Below are 14869 nucleotides of genomic sequence, written 5' to 3'. Positions count from 1 at the left end.
GTCGGCAAGTTTGATTTCGCAGAATTTATTGAAGATATCTGTCCAAAACTATAGTAAAGCGAGAGACACTTATCTACTGCATCTTACTTACTCTACTGCATCCTGCGTGCGACAAATCATGTTCGAGTCAGTTCGGCACAGCTCGTATGTCACCCAGCTGCGTTGTTGGCATTACTGAAGCAACGTTGATTGATCGGCAAACCCTGACCGGTATAAGACGGCAATTGATTTTTGCCACTTAGCTTGACTTAGCCGTTTAGACTACGTGCTCAACCGAACCGGCCTGACTAGAAAAGTATATATTTCCATATAATATTCGATTTTACCGGTCAGCAGTGCCGATGAATGCCCACCCGCATAAGTGTGTATTGTCTGTTCAATTCCATAGTGTCGGTACACCAGCAGGAGAATTTAGCATTTTTTCATTTTTAATTGAATTTTTTGTAAATTATGCTTTTTATGCGAGTGGTTGTTTGTTAAATAAATTATGTTTCTGGTCTTATAATAAAAACGAATATAAATAAGCCAGACAAGTTAAAGAAACATTTAAATGAAAAATATGAGTAGGTCAAATCAAAGTAAAATAGACACTAGTTTACATCACGTGAATTGTTGGGTTCATTGTATCCTATACCTATTCATAATAAAGGATCCAACGTCATAACGTTCTAATTCGTTATTAAAATATACATATACCTAGCGTAACATCTGTTCGACGTAGGTACTACATGAAGTACGAAAATACATTTTATGCCCAAAGTCAACAAACAGAAGTTTTTTCTCCTGCGGACGTACGCACGCGGCGTTCTTTGGTAACGCAGCGCCGAATAAGGGTTTTTTATCTTTGGTACTATATAAATTGTATCTTTCAAAAACAACGAACAAACATTTGTCTCTATGATGTGACAATAATGTCACGCTGGAGACCATAGGACTGCTCTAGATAAAAAAAAAATAAAAAAAAAAAGTCGATATACATTATTGTTTTAACCAATGCTTCGCAACCACCTAGTACTTACCTATCTTTTACAGAACCACTGTTATATCAAAGTTTACACTATATTATACCTTTGTATGTTAATCAATTAGGAAAACGTTATAAAATGCTGATCGCACATTACAGAATAATCATACGCATCGCAATTTTTTATGCTGAAATGATCTTGCGCATTCTTCAGTTTCAGTTTGAAGATGACTTTTTAATAGTAGTTCATGCATTTCTGATATTGAAACGTTTTTCTTACTGTCTTTAAACTCAAACTTCTTAAAACTACCAAATAAAGTTAATCCAGACTTTTTTTTTATAAAAAAACATATAGGTAGTAAAGTTTTCACGGATTACATTATCGGTAACTACTGATTGGTAACATGTTTAACTATGCGCTTTAAAACCTACTTAGCCATCCTGAGTTGAGTTAAGCTAAGAAAAGACTAACTACGATCGGCGACATAGAACTTAAATTAGTTAAAAAACAAATTAGCCAAGTTTTAAGGCGCCTACGACTTATCTTCCTCTTTTTTAAGTAAAAATTAATACCCCAATGTTTTACCTTTTGAACAAAATTACTATGAGATGATGAGAGCGTAATTATAACACTTAGTGAGTTAGAAATGCGTTTTAGGGTTTTAGTAAAATTAGGCATAAAAAATGCGCCAGTTGCGGTTCTTCTGATGTGTAATATGCGGTCAGCATTATGTTGAGTTTTAAAATGTTATGTACAACTAGCTTAACCCGACCATGCTTCGCTGTGCATAAAACTGATATTAATTCTGATGATAAATAGGTATATAAAAACGCTCTTATTTAAAATTGTAATATTTCAAAGAAATCTTAAATCAATTATTTGACTACTTTTTGAGTTATGCAAACACAAACACCGTTTTTTTTTATTTGTTCAATTTGGCTTTATCTGTTGCACATTTTTATTAGCAGGCGCATACAGTAGTATATTTCGCAGGCGTTCTGAAGGGGGCAATGACTGTGGTATGGCCGGGCACTACTCCACCCACCACCTGGCTCCCAGAAGGCAGCACAGTCAAACACATTCTGAGCCTGACAACTCCGCGGTCGATGCGTGCTCGCTACAAAATTCTGTCACAGGTAATGTAATTAAAAAATATTTAAAAATGTATTACATCAACTAAGTAACTAAGATCATCGCCACATTACACTTCTGCGTCTGACGCAACTGACGTCACACGCGTGACAATCACACAATAACGCCACACGTGACACACATGTACACACGTTTATTTGATATACCCTAAGTCTTTCATATTTACCGCGACCGTAACAAAATGGGCCGAATCTTGACCCTAAAATTTTACTCCGATTTTAAAAACTCATAAAAGTATTGTAAGTTATATTTTTACTTTAAATTATTTAAGACAATAATTGTGTACTAGATGCGTAACCCAAATAATAGATCTTTGTTTAATAATAAAAAAAACATGATGATTTATTCCTTCATGAGACACTTTTCATAGTCGCAAGTTGCTGAAGTTTCGACTACACATGTTGCATGGTCACACATCGCGTGGAATTATAATTATTTATTGGCAAATATGAGTACTGACAAAGGGTTTCTTCAGCTAAACGTTTTATGAAACATTTATATTTATATTGATTAACGTGTTCCAGCTGTTGTGAAGTTATTGTTGTACATTTGCTGAAAATATCGATACAATTATCCCATTGTCTTATTTTTACAGAAAGTATATCTATCGACAGCTTGTAGCTCATTAAAAATCCTCTGAAGTTACTTTACTTTGTTGATCCGCAAATTTTTCACAAGATAGATATTTGTTATTTTCTCATTAAACAAAAATGAGTAAAAAATCTTGCTATTTAAAATACGAAGGGAAATTAATTGCCAAATTCGGACCGTTCATTGTTTCATATTTACGGTTTATTTAAATTTTTTTGGTTTTTGACACAGAAAATGATGACTAGTTATCACAGTTCTAAAACTATGATATGTCAACATTCTTAAACCCCAACAATTTAAGCTGTCATATATCTTACCACGGAAATTAATTTAAAGCAAGTATATTTTAATTGCTTAGAAAACACACATAATTTAGGAAAGTTAATACTGGATTCGAACTCGGCCCTCCGAAAGTGTGAAGTCGGAAGTGCTACCCACTGGGCTTAGGGTTGCCAGACGGTCGGGAATTGGCGGGATTCTCCCGAATTTTTGTATGTCCTCCCGACTTCCGACAAAGCAAATAATCTCCCGAAAAACAAGATCGATAATTTAAAGTCCACATTTTCGTCCAACGAAACTTGCAAATAACACACAAAAAAAATGACAAATACTTATGGCAAGAACAAAAACAATAAACATGCTCATTCGGTTTTTATCTTATGTGTCACAAATACCTACTATGTTTTTTTTTCTTATATCTACAGTGCAATGCAAAAATATTTTGATTTACGTAATATATCTCTGTAACTTTATTCTTTAAAATAATTGTTTTATAAATTTAACCTAATATAAACTATTTAAAAATAAATAAAATCTAAAACGTCCTCGAAACCACCAACAAAAAAAAAAACATAAAACACAAACCACCTCGTAATATATTATGTATAATTAATATTATTAACTTATTTTTTATTTCTACCGATTTTTCGGATGGTGATTTTTTGGATTGGTCGGCCAAAGCCCTAAAATTCCGAAAAATCCAATTCCAACCCTGACTGGGCTACACACTAATAAACAAATTAAGAGGTTCCCCTAAACGAAAAAAATATATCCAGCCCTTATTTTAGAATAGAATAGAATAGAATTTGTTTATTTAACAGAAGTACACAAACAGACTTACATACGGAGTAACTTAAAAATTTTGTACTTAATTATTAATAGCTTAAGTCTATGATGTGTCGTGCCAATAAAAAGGTTCTGACTCAGCTTAATGCTCCGGATACTAATGTACCCACAACTCTGGTATTCTGTCAGTACCTATTTAGTTGAGGGAAGTCCAGTTATGAAATCACATATAAAAACAATAAAAAAAAAATATATATATATATGAACTTTATAAAAGAAAGTAAACTTCATTATGGAAAGAAGATGAAAATTCATTTTTGTTTAAGCAGTAATGGAAAAGTATGTTAGTCAAATAATAATTTTTAGTTTTTAGTAGTTATTATTGTAAGATAGTGCCACATTAGATTTTTAAATGTTCAGTAGATAATAGCGATATAATTTTTTAAAGCAAAACTTTGATTTTTAGGATAAGTAAATAAGAATCTTTGTCATCATGGTCATATCGGCCCATTACCGGCCATTATTTGAACATTAGAAGCAAAAATATACTTGCAGTGCAATATATTAGACTACATAAAATAAGAAATTCATTTAAAGATCTTGGAGATGTTTCTGAAAAAGTTCAAAGTTTGTATTAAACGTAAGCTTATAGAGAAGTCCTATTATAGACTATGGACTATGTCAACGATAAAAATGCTTGACCTTACATTAGTGGTAAGTCAGTGGCGTTACTACCATAGAAGCCGAAAAGCCAGGCTTTTATTAAAAATCGAAATTTTTAACCATAACTCGCGTGTGGACCATAATCGTAGTGTTTTTTAAAGATGAGTTGTTGTTTGTTATTTGGCACATAAACCAAACACATGGCACATAAACTGCCTTATATTGGCCATATGATGAGTCGAATTAGTCCTATATGTAACTGGGCTTGCTTATTCAAGACCCTAGGAACGCCAATGATGGTAGCATGTTAAATGTATGAATGCTTCATAAGTGCCTGTGATAGGGCATTACTACAGGGCACGGGTTTCCTCTCACAATGAGAATTGGTTAAGGCCGTAGTCCACCACGCTGGCCCAGTGCGGATTGGTGGAATCCACATACCTTCGAGAACATTAGATGTAAAACTCTCAGGCATGCAGGTTTCCTCACAATGTTTTCTTCACCGTCGAGGCAAGTGATATCTTTAATTACTTAAAACGCACGTAACTTCAAAAAGTTACATGTGCGTGCAGGGCTCCCCGAAAGTGAAGGCGAGCTCTTACCCACTGCGCTATCACCGGCTCAATAAGAATATCTAAGCTTATCTTATTAAAATCCCCGGAAGTTACTCCAGTCCCGAACTGCGGAACTTTCTCGTATAAACCGAACATAATTTTTCATCAAACCAAATAAGTAACTGAACTAAAATTTAAAGGTAATGTAAAAAGTTTTCAACGCTGCGTATTTTCAGGGTTCGTTTCAACAAAACAAAGAAAATATAAACTTTGTTTTAGAGGAATTTTAAGTTTGGAAAGTCTTAAACAACGTTGACCTAAACTAAGGATGGGTCGGCAACTTAAAATTTGGCGTTTACTTTATAGCAAAATTATATAACACAGCGTCAGCGTCCTCGAATTATAAAAATATTTAAAATTAAAATCATTTTGTGCAATTATAAAACTTGCTTAATGTCAAAATAACCACAATTAGCTCTTTAATTCAAGTCTATGAACTAATTATTAAAATTAAAATAAATATTAACGATAAAAAACTGTGGTTATAATAAAATTGATGAGTCAAAAATTCATTTTCGTGTACTGAAGTAAAGGTTTTTTTTAAATGTTTTTACAGAAAAACGTTCTTTGTTTCAATTTTTCTTTATTCAATCTATCTGTAATCTGTAAGAAAGTTGCTCAGCAAAGTTACTATTTGATAAAAATAGATGGACATAACAGTGTTGCCAAGTAATAATTCTGTAGATCATGGATAGATTGAATATAGAAAATGGACTAAAATGATAGACGACCAAAATTTCCCCACCTATGGTCGTTACCCCATATTAAAGGAAAATCACAGTTGCCGGTATCGAACCAGCGCTGTTCAATTATAAAATCAAAGTGTTCATCACTGTTCCAGTAAAATCGACATCTTACAAAAGTCTGACGACACATCGATTAGCAATAATGCAAGTAGGTACCTCGAAGTTTAATAAACGGCGATATAAATAAACAAAGTTTTTTTTTTTTGGAAATACACCTTCAAACGCAAAAAAAAATTTGAACTTCTTCGGGTTCTCTAATAAATAAAAACATTTTAAACAGGTCAACAGTCTGGCTGGGAGGCTACGGGAGGCGCGGCCGGTGTATCATCAGGTCGGACCCGAGTGGGCGGTGCTCCTAGATCCCTACTCCTGGCCATGCACGAGTACACCAGCATAACTGATGAGCTGGAGACCGTGTATGGGCTGTTCTCACCACCGCATACACCGAGGTAAAATTAATAGTAATATTTTAAACGCGTACTTTACGGTATAACAGAGAACATGCAAACGTTAGGAGAGGCCTTTAGTTTAGCAGTGGAGTTCCTTTTATTCCAACGTATACCACGTTTGGGCTTGCTTTAAATCCAACTAGTGACTTAAGATTGCGCTTATCTAGAAAATGGCTGTTCACTTTTGTTTGAGAGGTAGGCAGGTTGACAGAATAAAGAAATACTGATGTTGGAAGGGCGTTCGAAACCCTAATGGCCAAGATTCCTGTTCACTTTTTTTAGAGAGGTAGGCAGGTTGCCAATATCAAGAAACACCGGTGTTGGAAGGGCGTTCCAAACTCCAATGGCCAAGATTCCTGTTCACTTTTGTTTGAGAGTTAGGCAGGTTGCTAGAACTGAGCCGATCATGACGAATTTGTTAACTAAGTTAGTTAGTAACATCCTGGAAACGGAATTAAGAAAATTACTAGTATATTATCCCCGCAATTATTTTTTGGTATTTAAAAAATAACCTTCGTTAACTAAACACCGCTTTACCAAGTTAAGCAATCTCGACGAAATTTTGCACGTAGATAAGTTTACATTGCACAACATACAGAACGGTTCACGCGAGATTTGTTAAAAAATCTAAATAAACGTGGACGAATTTGCTTGCATCTTCCCGAAGCACGTAAACCTGTCCAGTGATTTTGACTCGTGTTGCCTCAAAAAGTGTTGCTTGTTTTGGTTACATGTAGACATTTCTTAAAGTTCAAGTAATTTCCGAGCAAGGGGAGGGAAATATGTATGCTTTTTTCCTCCAGAACCCCGATAACAACTCGCCTCCTATCGCCCAACCGGGCGTCATCGCCGTCGAACCGTCGGAGGCACGCCAGCGAAATGTCCAATCCTGAGTTTGCGCTCTTCATGGAAAAGGAGCATCTTCGAGGGGCCGAGGAAGACGATTACATCATCATGGAGAACCTCATACAGCGTCGGTATGACTAATAGGTTTATCGAAAACCTTTATATGGTGTTTTAGTCTGTTTCCTTATAATTTGAAATTGCTGTGTATTGTCACTAAATGGATGTGGTGTTTTGTGGGGTATTTGTATTTGTAATTAAAAAAATTCAAAATTCATTTATTTAAATATATCTGTGTGTAGTGACTCTACCACCGGTAAGGAAGGCAGATTCTACTCTACTCTGTAATACCCAATTGGTCTATTGGTTAGTTTGTCCTTTTGTCGAGGATTACCGGCTCCCGGGTTTCAGGATCAGGACCTCAGAGACACGGAGCAAAAAGCGCTTGGTGCCTTTAAACCGGTCTGTTATTACAAATTTCTTATCAGAAAACCTCGATACGATACAACCGGGAATCGAACCTCGTAGTAAAGTCCAACATGCTTACCAGTATAATATTGAGCCAACTATTTATCTACTTAATTTTCCCATTCCGTTCCGCCGGAAATTAGCAGCGAAACATTTTAATACCTAATTAGTTATCTATTGAAATGTTGCGCGAATCATAACACGACATAATTATAAAATTACAGTATTGACCAGCTAGTAATATAATAATGAATAGTCATCATATACATGGCTATTTTCAAAGTCAAAGTCTTATGATCGTAAATTACATGAGAAATGTATTTAACCTTGGCAATTTTTTCATAGATGGTTCAGAAAACTACTAAGTAAAAGTTAATAAACAAGTTTTGATAAAACTTAAAGAAAATACAGCGTAACCATCACAATAACGCAAAGGCTATATATATACTATAAAATTTGACAAAATATAACAACGACAAATATAACAACGAATGTCAGTATGTAGTGTAGAAAATAATTCTGCTATCTTCGCCTCATAAATCGTTACAGTTGAGCGTTGATAATGTAGTGGTTTATGTTTAACTAAAATCAAACACTTTACCAATAGTGGTATCCAAATAGTCTTGCATTTATTCTATGTAATTCCCACACTAAAATACACAATGTGTAGACACTATAGCAAAGTTCATAGTAAAAACTATTAGATATACAATCTTTACAAAGTATAAAAAAAATTCGCTCCCACCCTGCTTACTTAATTGATGAACTTTTTTAATCGATGTACCTACAATAAAAACTACCACGATTTACGTAATCATGTAAATAAAGTACCTTTATACTGATCTCTAAATCCTAGGAAAATATTGCGAAGGTTCCATAATTACCATGTATATTTAAAGTAACTAATAAATTGTTGTAAAATAATTCCACCCAACAGTTGATTCTGTTCCATGTATTTTTACATCACACAACTCAAATTGCTAATTCGTTTCATGTAGTACAGTGATAATAGCTTAATAGGCATATAACACAACTCTATGGTCTAACAACTAACAAAATTCTAATTGCTGCACCGCAACGCTATGTCAATTTTATGCAAGTGTAGTCCGAAAGTTGGGCATATCATTGCTAGTCGACCCAGCGAGCATATTTCCTCGAAAGCTCACTGTTTGGATCGGGTTCTTTATACAAAAGTATTTTCTTCATCAAAGCATGTCTCCCTTTTTTTAAATAATAATGGTTTAAATTTATACTAACGATGATTAACTCTTTCCTAGATTAAGATACATACGTTTAAACCAGTAATGATATCTGTTACTGCTTTCTTGAAATTATTGGCATAAGTAAGAAGCTCATAAAGTATTAATCAATATCTTCTTATGTGCGAGCTGATAATGCATTATTTAAAACTTTTTATTTATTTATGCTTTCTTAAAATTATTGCGAAAAGCGAGCTATAAAATATACAAAGTTACTAATTGTTTATAACACTATATAAAGAAATGACCACTAACACAATCAAAAATACTAAACGGGAAAATACATGGGAGCAATCTGAACTGTAGCCTAGAAATGGAGTCTGTAATGGCCAGATACGAGGAGGAGGAGCCTGGGGAGGGGGAAGTCAGCGGAGTCAGCATCAGCGTGTGTGTCAACACCAGCGCTGAGGAGCCAACGCCTCCCCAGACCACCACGCTGCTCACTGTCAGCGACAGAAGACTGCCGCATCAGAGGTAATAGGAAATGAAGTAATCTTTACAAGAAGTATAGTAAGAGATCATCAGAAGTTATTAAAGAAGAAGTAATCTTTATTAAGAGAAAGGTAAAACCTGTTGCATCAAAGGCACTACAACTGTATGTTATCATTAATAAAGTAAAGAAACCGTTACATCGGACATAAAAAAAGTAATTAGTGCATCTGAGGCTAAGAAAAAGTAATTATAATAAGAAGATAGGCTTAATGCCTGAAGGCATTTTCTACCAGTCTATCCTTTAGAAATGACGACAGGGTTTTGAGACTTAAAAGCTTTTGCATAAGAAGTAACAGTTATCTTTAAGAGAAGAAAGGTACTAAAAGAAGTAGCAATCATCACATACAATGATATAAGACACCTTCTTACAGCAATATCTTGCATATTCATTATTATTATTCATCAGTTACTAAACACCGCCTATGCAAAGGTAAAGTTAGAAGAAGTAATTGTTAGGATTACATAGATAGGACATGGCTATAACAAACAAATCATAGCAGATAAAACAACTATGGTCAGGTAAAAACTAGCTTAAACTAACATGCCCTCGCAGACAGCCACACTGCTCGCAATCTGCGATAAAAGACCCCGCATCAAAGGTATTTTAAAGCTTCGGACAGTCAGTCTAATTGTATCTAACATGTAGCCGATAAAAGGCAACGAAGAATAGTAGACAAAGACAAAAAGTAATAGGGGACTGCTTCAACAGATAAATAAAAGTTAGTAACAGTCGAGGAAATAACAGCCGCATTAGAGACAACTTTAGATGATAGGTAAATTAAAAAAGTCTATGAAGATAGCGCATAGGTTGCATTCTGGTCACGTTCCATCCAATAAATTTCCATTTTCAATGACGAAGTCGGATTCTCTAAATTGTGAAGTATGTAGTGTAGTTGAAGATGTATACCATTAGTTGATCGAATGTAATGATCAATGTAGAAAGACATTAATAAGGGATATCATATTATACCTTAGTGATTTAGGTGTTTCAAACCATCTTGTCTTCCCCAACTTATGGGGAAGCCAAAAAGATATATGATCTTTATAGAAGTAGTTATTCATAAGTTGTATAAGAGTAGAGTAAGGAAAATGCGATTGATTTAGATGCAGATGTAGCACATTAACGCCTATCCCCGTTTAACTAGGTTAGACGATTCACAGAAAGACGTGAAAAGGTAAAAAAGACTAGTGTTACCAAAATTTTCATGGGCAACATAACATAACTATATGCGGAGGGTTAACCTGATTATAGACATAGTAATACAGGCCGTAGCGATGCTTCGCCACGCTATATGATTGAATTTTTGTATTTCGTATTTAATAATAAAAATTAATATACAGTTTGTGATAAGCAGTCATTATTTACCGACTTACAAAAAGGGAAGGTTATCAATTCGGTTGTATTTGTTTTTATTTGTGGAACAAATTTATAATTCTTTATCTTTTCATTATAAAATGTCTGATTCCTGTCATAATCTGTTTGTATAACTTATAGAAAAACAATTTCGATTTTACACATCTGCCAGGCTTCCCGTGACGGCTTACAAATATTTTTTATTGGTTCACTAATTCTTAGCTCTCGTTTTATTAAGGCACTCACTCCGAAGATCGTCAGCCATAGACAGTCGCGAGCTTCCATCGCCTTTGCAACCGCTTCTAGGCGATGACGCTTGCGGAGAAGTTCTGCTTCCTGTTCCGAGACAACCTTCAGGTAATGTCGCCTCGCTTTTGATATTGAGTTAATTATAGTATATATGTATGTGGAATTTGTATTTGTTATCATCATCATCATATCGATCATTTGACACCGACTGGCGCAATGAGCAGCAACCCCACGTTCTGAGCAGTGGCGTGCAGTTCATAGATGCACAAAAGCACTGCATACCCTAAAATTGATATATAACTCGTATAAAAGGAGGATTTTTGCTGTTTATGCAATTTTCCTGCTATATGCCCTGGTAAGAAACCTGGTTCTGAGTCCAAGGCCGTGGGTTCGATTCCCACAACTGGAAAATGTTTGAACTGTGGAATAAACAATCTTTATATTCCACACCAAACAGAATAATACACCATACAGATTCTCCTGCCTTTCGTGGAGTATAGCATTAGCAAATCAACCGTCATTTTCATAAAACATCATGGAATACCGCAAAGTAACGTCTGCTTCTATCTAATATTCATTATTATAAGTTCAAGAACATTAACTATTTGAGGAAGTGACTTATTAAAGTCGAGGCAAAGTAGTTAACGTCGACAATATAACACCTTCTATATTCCCATTTGCGGATAACAAGGCAACAGGTAGTTTGCATAATTGATAATAGTCTTCATGTCATGCCGGCGGATATTGCAGCAGAAAATAAAAATAAGCAGAAACTCGTTAATATTCAATCGCGAGCTAGCGTTCCACCGTTTTTATTAAAAAGAGCATGGCGACGCCACAGAAGTAAGAATATACAGAACCCTCAATCAGCCATTATTGCAAGCAGTGCATTGTGTCCAAAAAACATGAAAACGCCCCGCGCACATCTCCCTTACACCCGTGGAATTTTGCTTGACAAACTTTTCCTATTGTTTCCATTTTATGGTAAACGTTTAGCACATTAGAGATAACATAATTACTGTCAACTGCTAAATGGAATGAAGTGACTAACCGCCTGTTAAAGATACAAAATGATGTGGTGTCGTGGGACACCAGGTAGGAACGAAGTTCCTTCGGCTAATGTAGAATCGACACAGATTGAAAAAAAAAATCGTGCTCAATTTTATGTAGGTTTTCTTGTTTTTTCTCTTAAATTTTGCTAATTAGTTTTTATTTAAATACAAGAAAGTTTTTAGAAAATTCAGTATTTTAGCAAATAATAAATTACTTAAAATAAAAAAACATCGTAATTCAAATTATCAACTAAAATTTTTTCCACGGATTTTTTCTTACGGTTTTACTATCTCATTTTTTTCAGTTCGGTCGCGCAGCAAAATCCCTATCCCCTCCAAGCCTGCCGTAAGGAACTTCGTTCCAAAAAAATGGAGTGGTTTTTGATACCTCACTATTAGTCGTGTACACGGTTTCTGTGAGTTCCTAATTCTGTGGGCGACGCCTTTGAGGGAAAATAGGAAATGCACGAAAGCCTCCCACCCGACAAGTTTTATATATGCTATTTTTTTACATTTTATTGTTAATCCTTACTACTTTACTAATATTATAAATGCGAAAATGTTTGTTCGTTTGTCCTCACTTTACGCCGTAATCAAGTAACCAATTAGCTTGGTTTTTGACAAAGAGTTCGTTTTAAGTACGAAGAGTAACAGGCTACATTTTATCACAGGGAACGGTTCTCACTTTTCATGGGATTTGTGATAAACGCGAAGAATGCGTTCAACAGCTAGTGTTAGGTACAGTAAAACTAACAACTGTACAAGAAATGTCCGCTGGCATGCCCGTGGATTGGTGCAAAGAATGCTGGCTGCATTTCCGCGCTTAACAGCCAGGCTGATCCTTTGCGCAAAGAACGAGCCAGCCGTACTGTCACCATATGCCGCAATCAACCGTGGTGTAATGCCTTGCAAGATTTTTTTTGCACTGAGACTCCGTGGACCTAGGATCTACGGCAAACGGAACAAATATGTACCTAACTCTATAAGGGACTCTCTCTTCCGCCTCTTGCCGTTTTCAGCCATCTCAGCTTTGTTTGTTAATTTGTTAGGTGACACGAACGCGTCAAGCGAGCTGTCTCTCTCGCACATGGTGAGTGAGAACCTTCCGCCGCGGCCTTCCATAGTGCTGGACTCCTCACAACTACCGCGACAACGCTCCGCGGAAGCCCCACAACCTACAACCTCGCCTCAACCAGCAAGACCAGAGACAATGTGCTAAAAGTAAGACCCGTTCTACCTAAAGTCTATTTTTGAATTAAAACTTCTATACGCCTGAAGAAAAGTGATCGGGCGAGGCATGCGGAAGTTGAGAGGGAGATATAAGTTAGTGAGGATAGAAATAATGTAGATACTTAGTGATGTGCGAGCACACATTTCTCGTAGCCAGCTATTTGTAGAAAATTAATATATTAATACATGTTAAATATGATATAGATATACATAAATACAGATGGAGCTAAAGAAATATAACTTCAGTCGCGTGGTTTAATCACACCCGCTATTTTTTTCTAACTTGTCTTATTATGTAAACAATCCATTACTTTTTTTATAAAATAGAGGAAAAAAATGTGTATTTAAATAAAAAGAGATACTTACTTTTTTTTAATATTTTGAAAACGATTTCTACAATAAGTAAGTAATTGTAATATTGTGAAGGTACATAATGTGACATGTAAGAAAAAATGCAGTGTACAGTCAATTTACAGTTATTTCACCACTGACATTACTTATTTCAATATAATTATTCTATAAGTTTTCATTTATTTTACTTTATATCGTGTTGCAATCAATTAATTTAATTAGTTTTATTGAGCTTAGTGTATATAATATAAATAAATAAATAAATTACGCCAAGCTTACAGCTACAGATAAAATAACTGTGAACGGACTGTAGCGGTATCCTGTATGTTATAATATGTCACATTATGAAAACTACTCTATGTACACCTGCAAATTGCAATCAAAAATGAATTCCAAGCTGTCAAATAAATATTTTTTAGGCACTCGCAGCTCAGAGCCCATGTTAGATAAAGACATTCTCAAGCAAAATAGATGAACCTATTAGCAAATTTATCGTATGGTTTTTACTATTTAAAGTTTTCAATTATCTTAGATTGGTAGACTTCACACGCCTTTGAGAACATTATGCAGTTGGAATAGGATACTCGGGCGTGCAGGTTTCCTTACGATGTTTTCCTTCTTTGAAAAAGCAAGTTTCTTATTTATAATTCGCGATCAGGGTCAGATAATAAACTAAATCTACATTGATCTGTAATTTAAATAAATGGCGAACAGTATAGCAGCAAAAAGGACAGGGGCATTATTTTTAAAATATTTTCCTCGATTAATTTGGTACACAACATTTCATTTTCAGGTTAAATGTTCCAGAGCAGTAAAGTATAGGAAGAAAGTATAGAAGATACGCATCATAGTATAGATCAAAAAGGATATGGGACTTAAAAAAAGAACTACAGCAAAAACGCCAAAAAAAAAATGTTACAATAAGTTATATCTATTTATTAGTTCAATCTTTAAAATTTCTCGACCGTCGGTAAAAATCCAGCCAACTTAATTGAAGATTTTTAAGTTCAGTGTACTTTTGGGTTACATTCCCAAAGGAGGTTTCCAATTTAACAAAAGTTACATACGCGTCGCCTATGATCTAAGAGTGTGTCATTATCATTGAACTGTATATTCACTTTACTATATACTTGGGATGACGGTTTTGGCAGGTGCACGCCCATAAAGATTGTTATTCTTTTCCGGTAAAATTCTAATACAGATTATGTCGTACGAAATCGGATTTGAAATAAAACAAATCGAATCAACTAACAAATAGCTCTTAATATAATATTTTTTTGTAGATATGAAAGTTATTTTTGGAAAGATAAGAAGTAATTGCATTAT

The 14869-nt window shown here is 34.9% G+C and overlaps 1 protein-coding gene across 4 annotated transcripts in view; it reads left to right on the top strand.

The window, feature by feature from the left end:
• LOC120633016 (transient receptor potential cation channel trpm) overlaps nt 1–14446 on the top strand; it is a 357472-nt gene extending 343026 nt beyond the window's left edge. For 3 of the 4 annotated variants that reach the window (XM_039903046.1, XM_039903048.1, XM_039903045.1), the window contains 7 exons: nt 1959–2101; nt 6077–6245; nt 7049–7222; nt 9122–9289; nt 10900–11018; nt 13012–13183; nt 14337–14446. In XM_039903046.1, the coding sequence (XP_039758980.1) occupies nt 1959–2101; nt 6077–6245; nt 7049–7222; nt 9122–9289; nt 10900–11018; nt 13012–13181 (943 nt within the window). In that variant the 3' untranslated portion in view covers nt 13182–13183; nt 14337–14446. The remainder of the gene's footprint in view (nt 1–1958; nt 2102–6076; nt 6246–7048; nt 7223–9121; nt 9290–10899; nt 11019–13011; nt 13184–14336) is intronic. The other variant, XM_039903047.1, reaches the window with a different exon arrangement.
• Nucleotides 14447–14869: the final 423 nt, after the last annotated feature.

Source organism: Pararge aegeria, chromosome 21, assembly GCF_905163445.1.
Source record: "Pararge aegeria chromosome 21, ilParAegt1.1, whole genome shotgun sequence".
Lineage (NCBI taxonomy): Eukaryota > Metazoa > Arthropoda > Insecta > Lepidoptera > Nymphalidae > Pararge > Pararge aegeria.
Note: the sequence above shows the minus strand (reverse complement) of the source record. Positions and strands in the feature narration are given on the sequence as shown.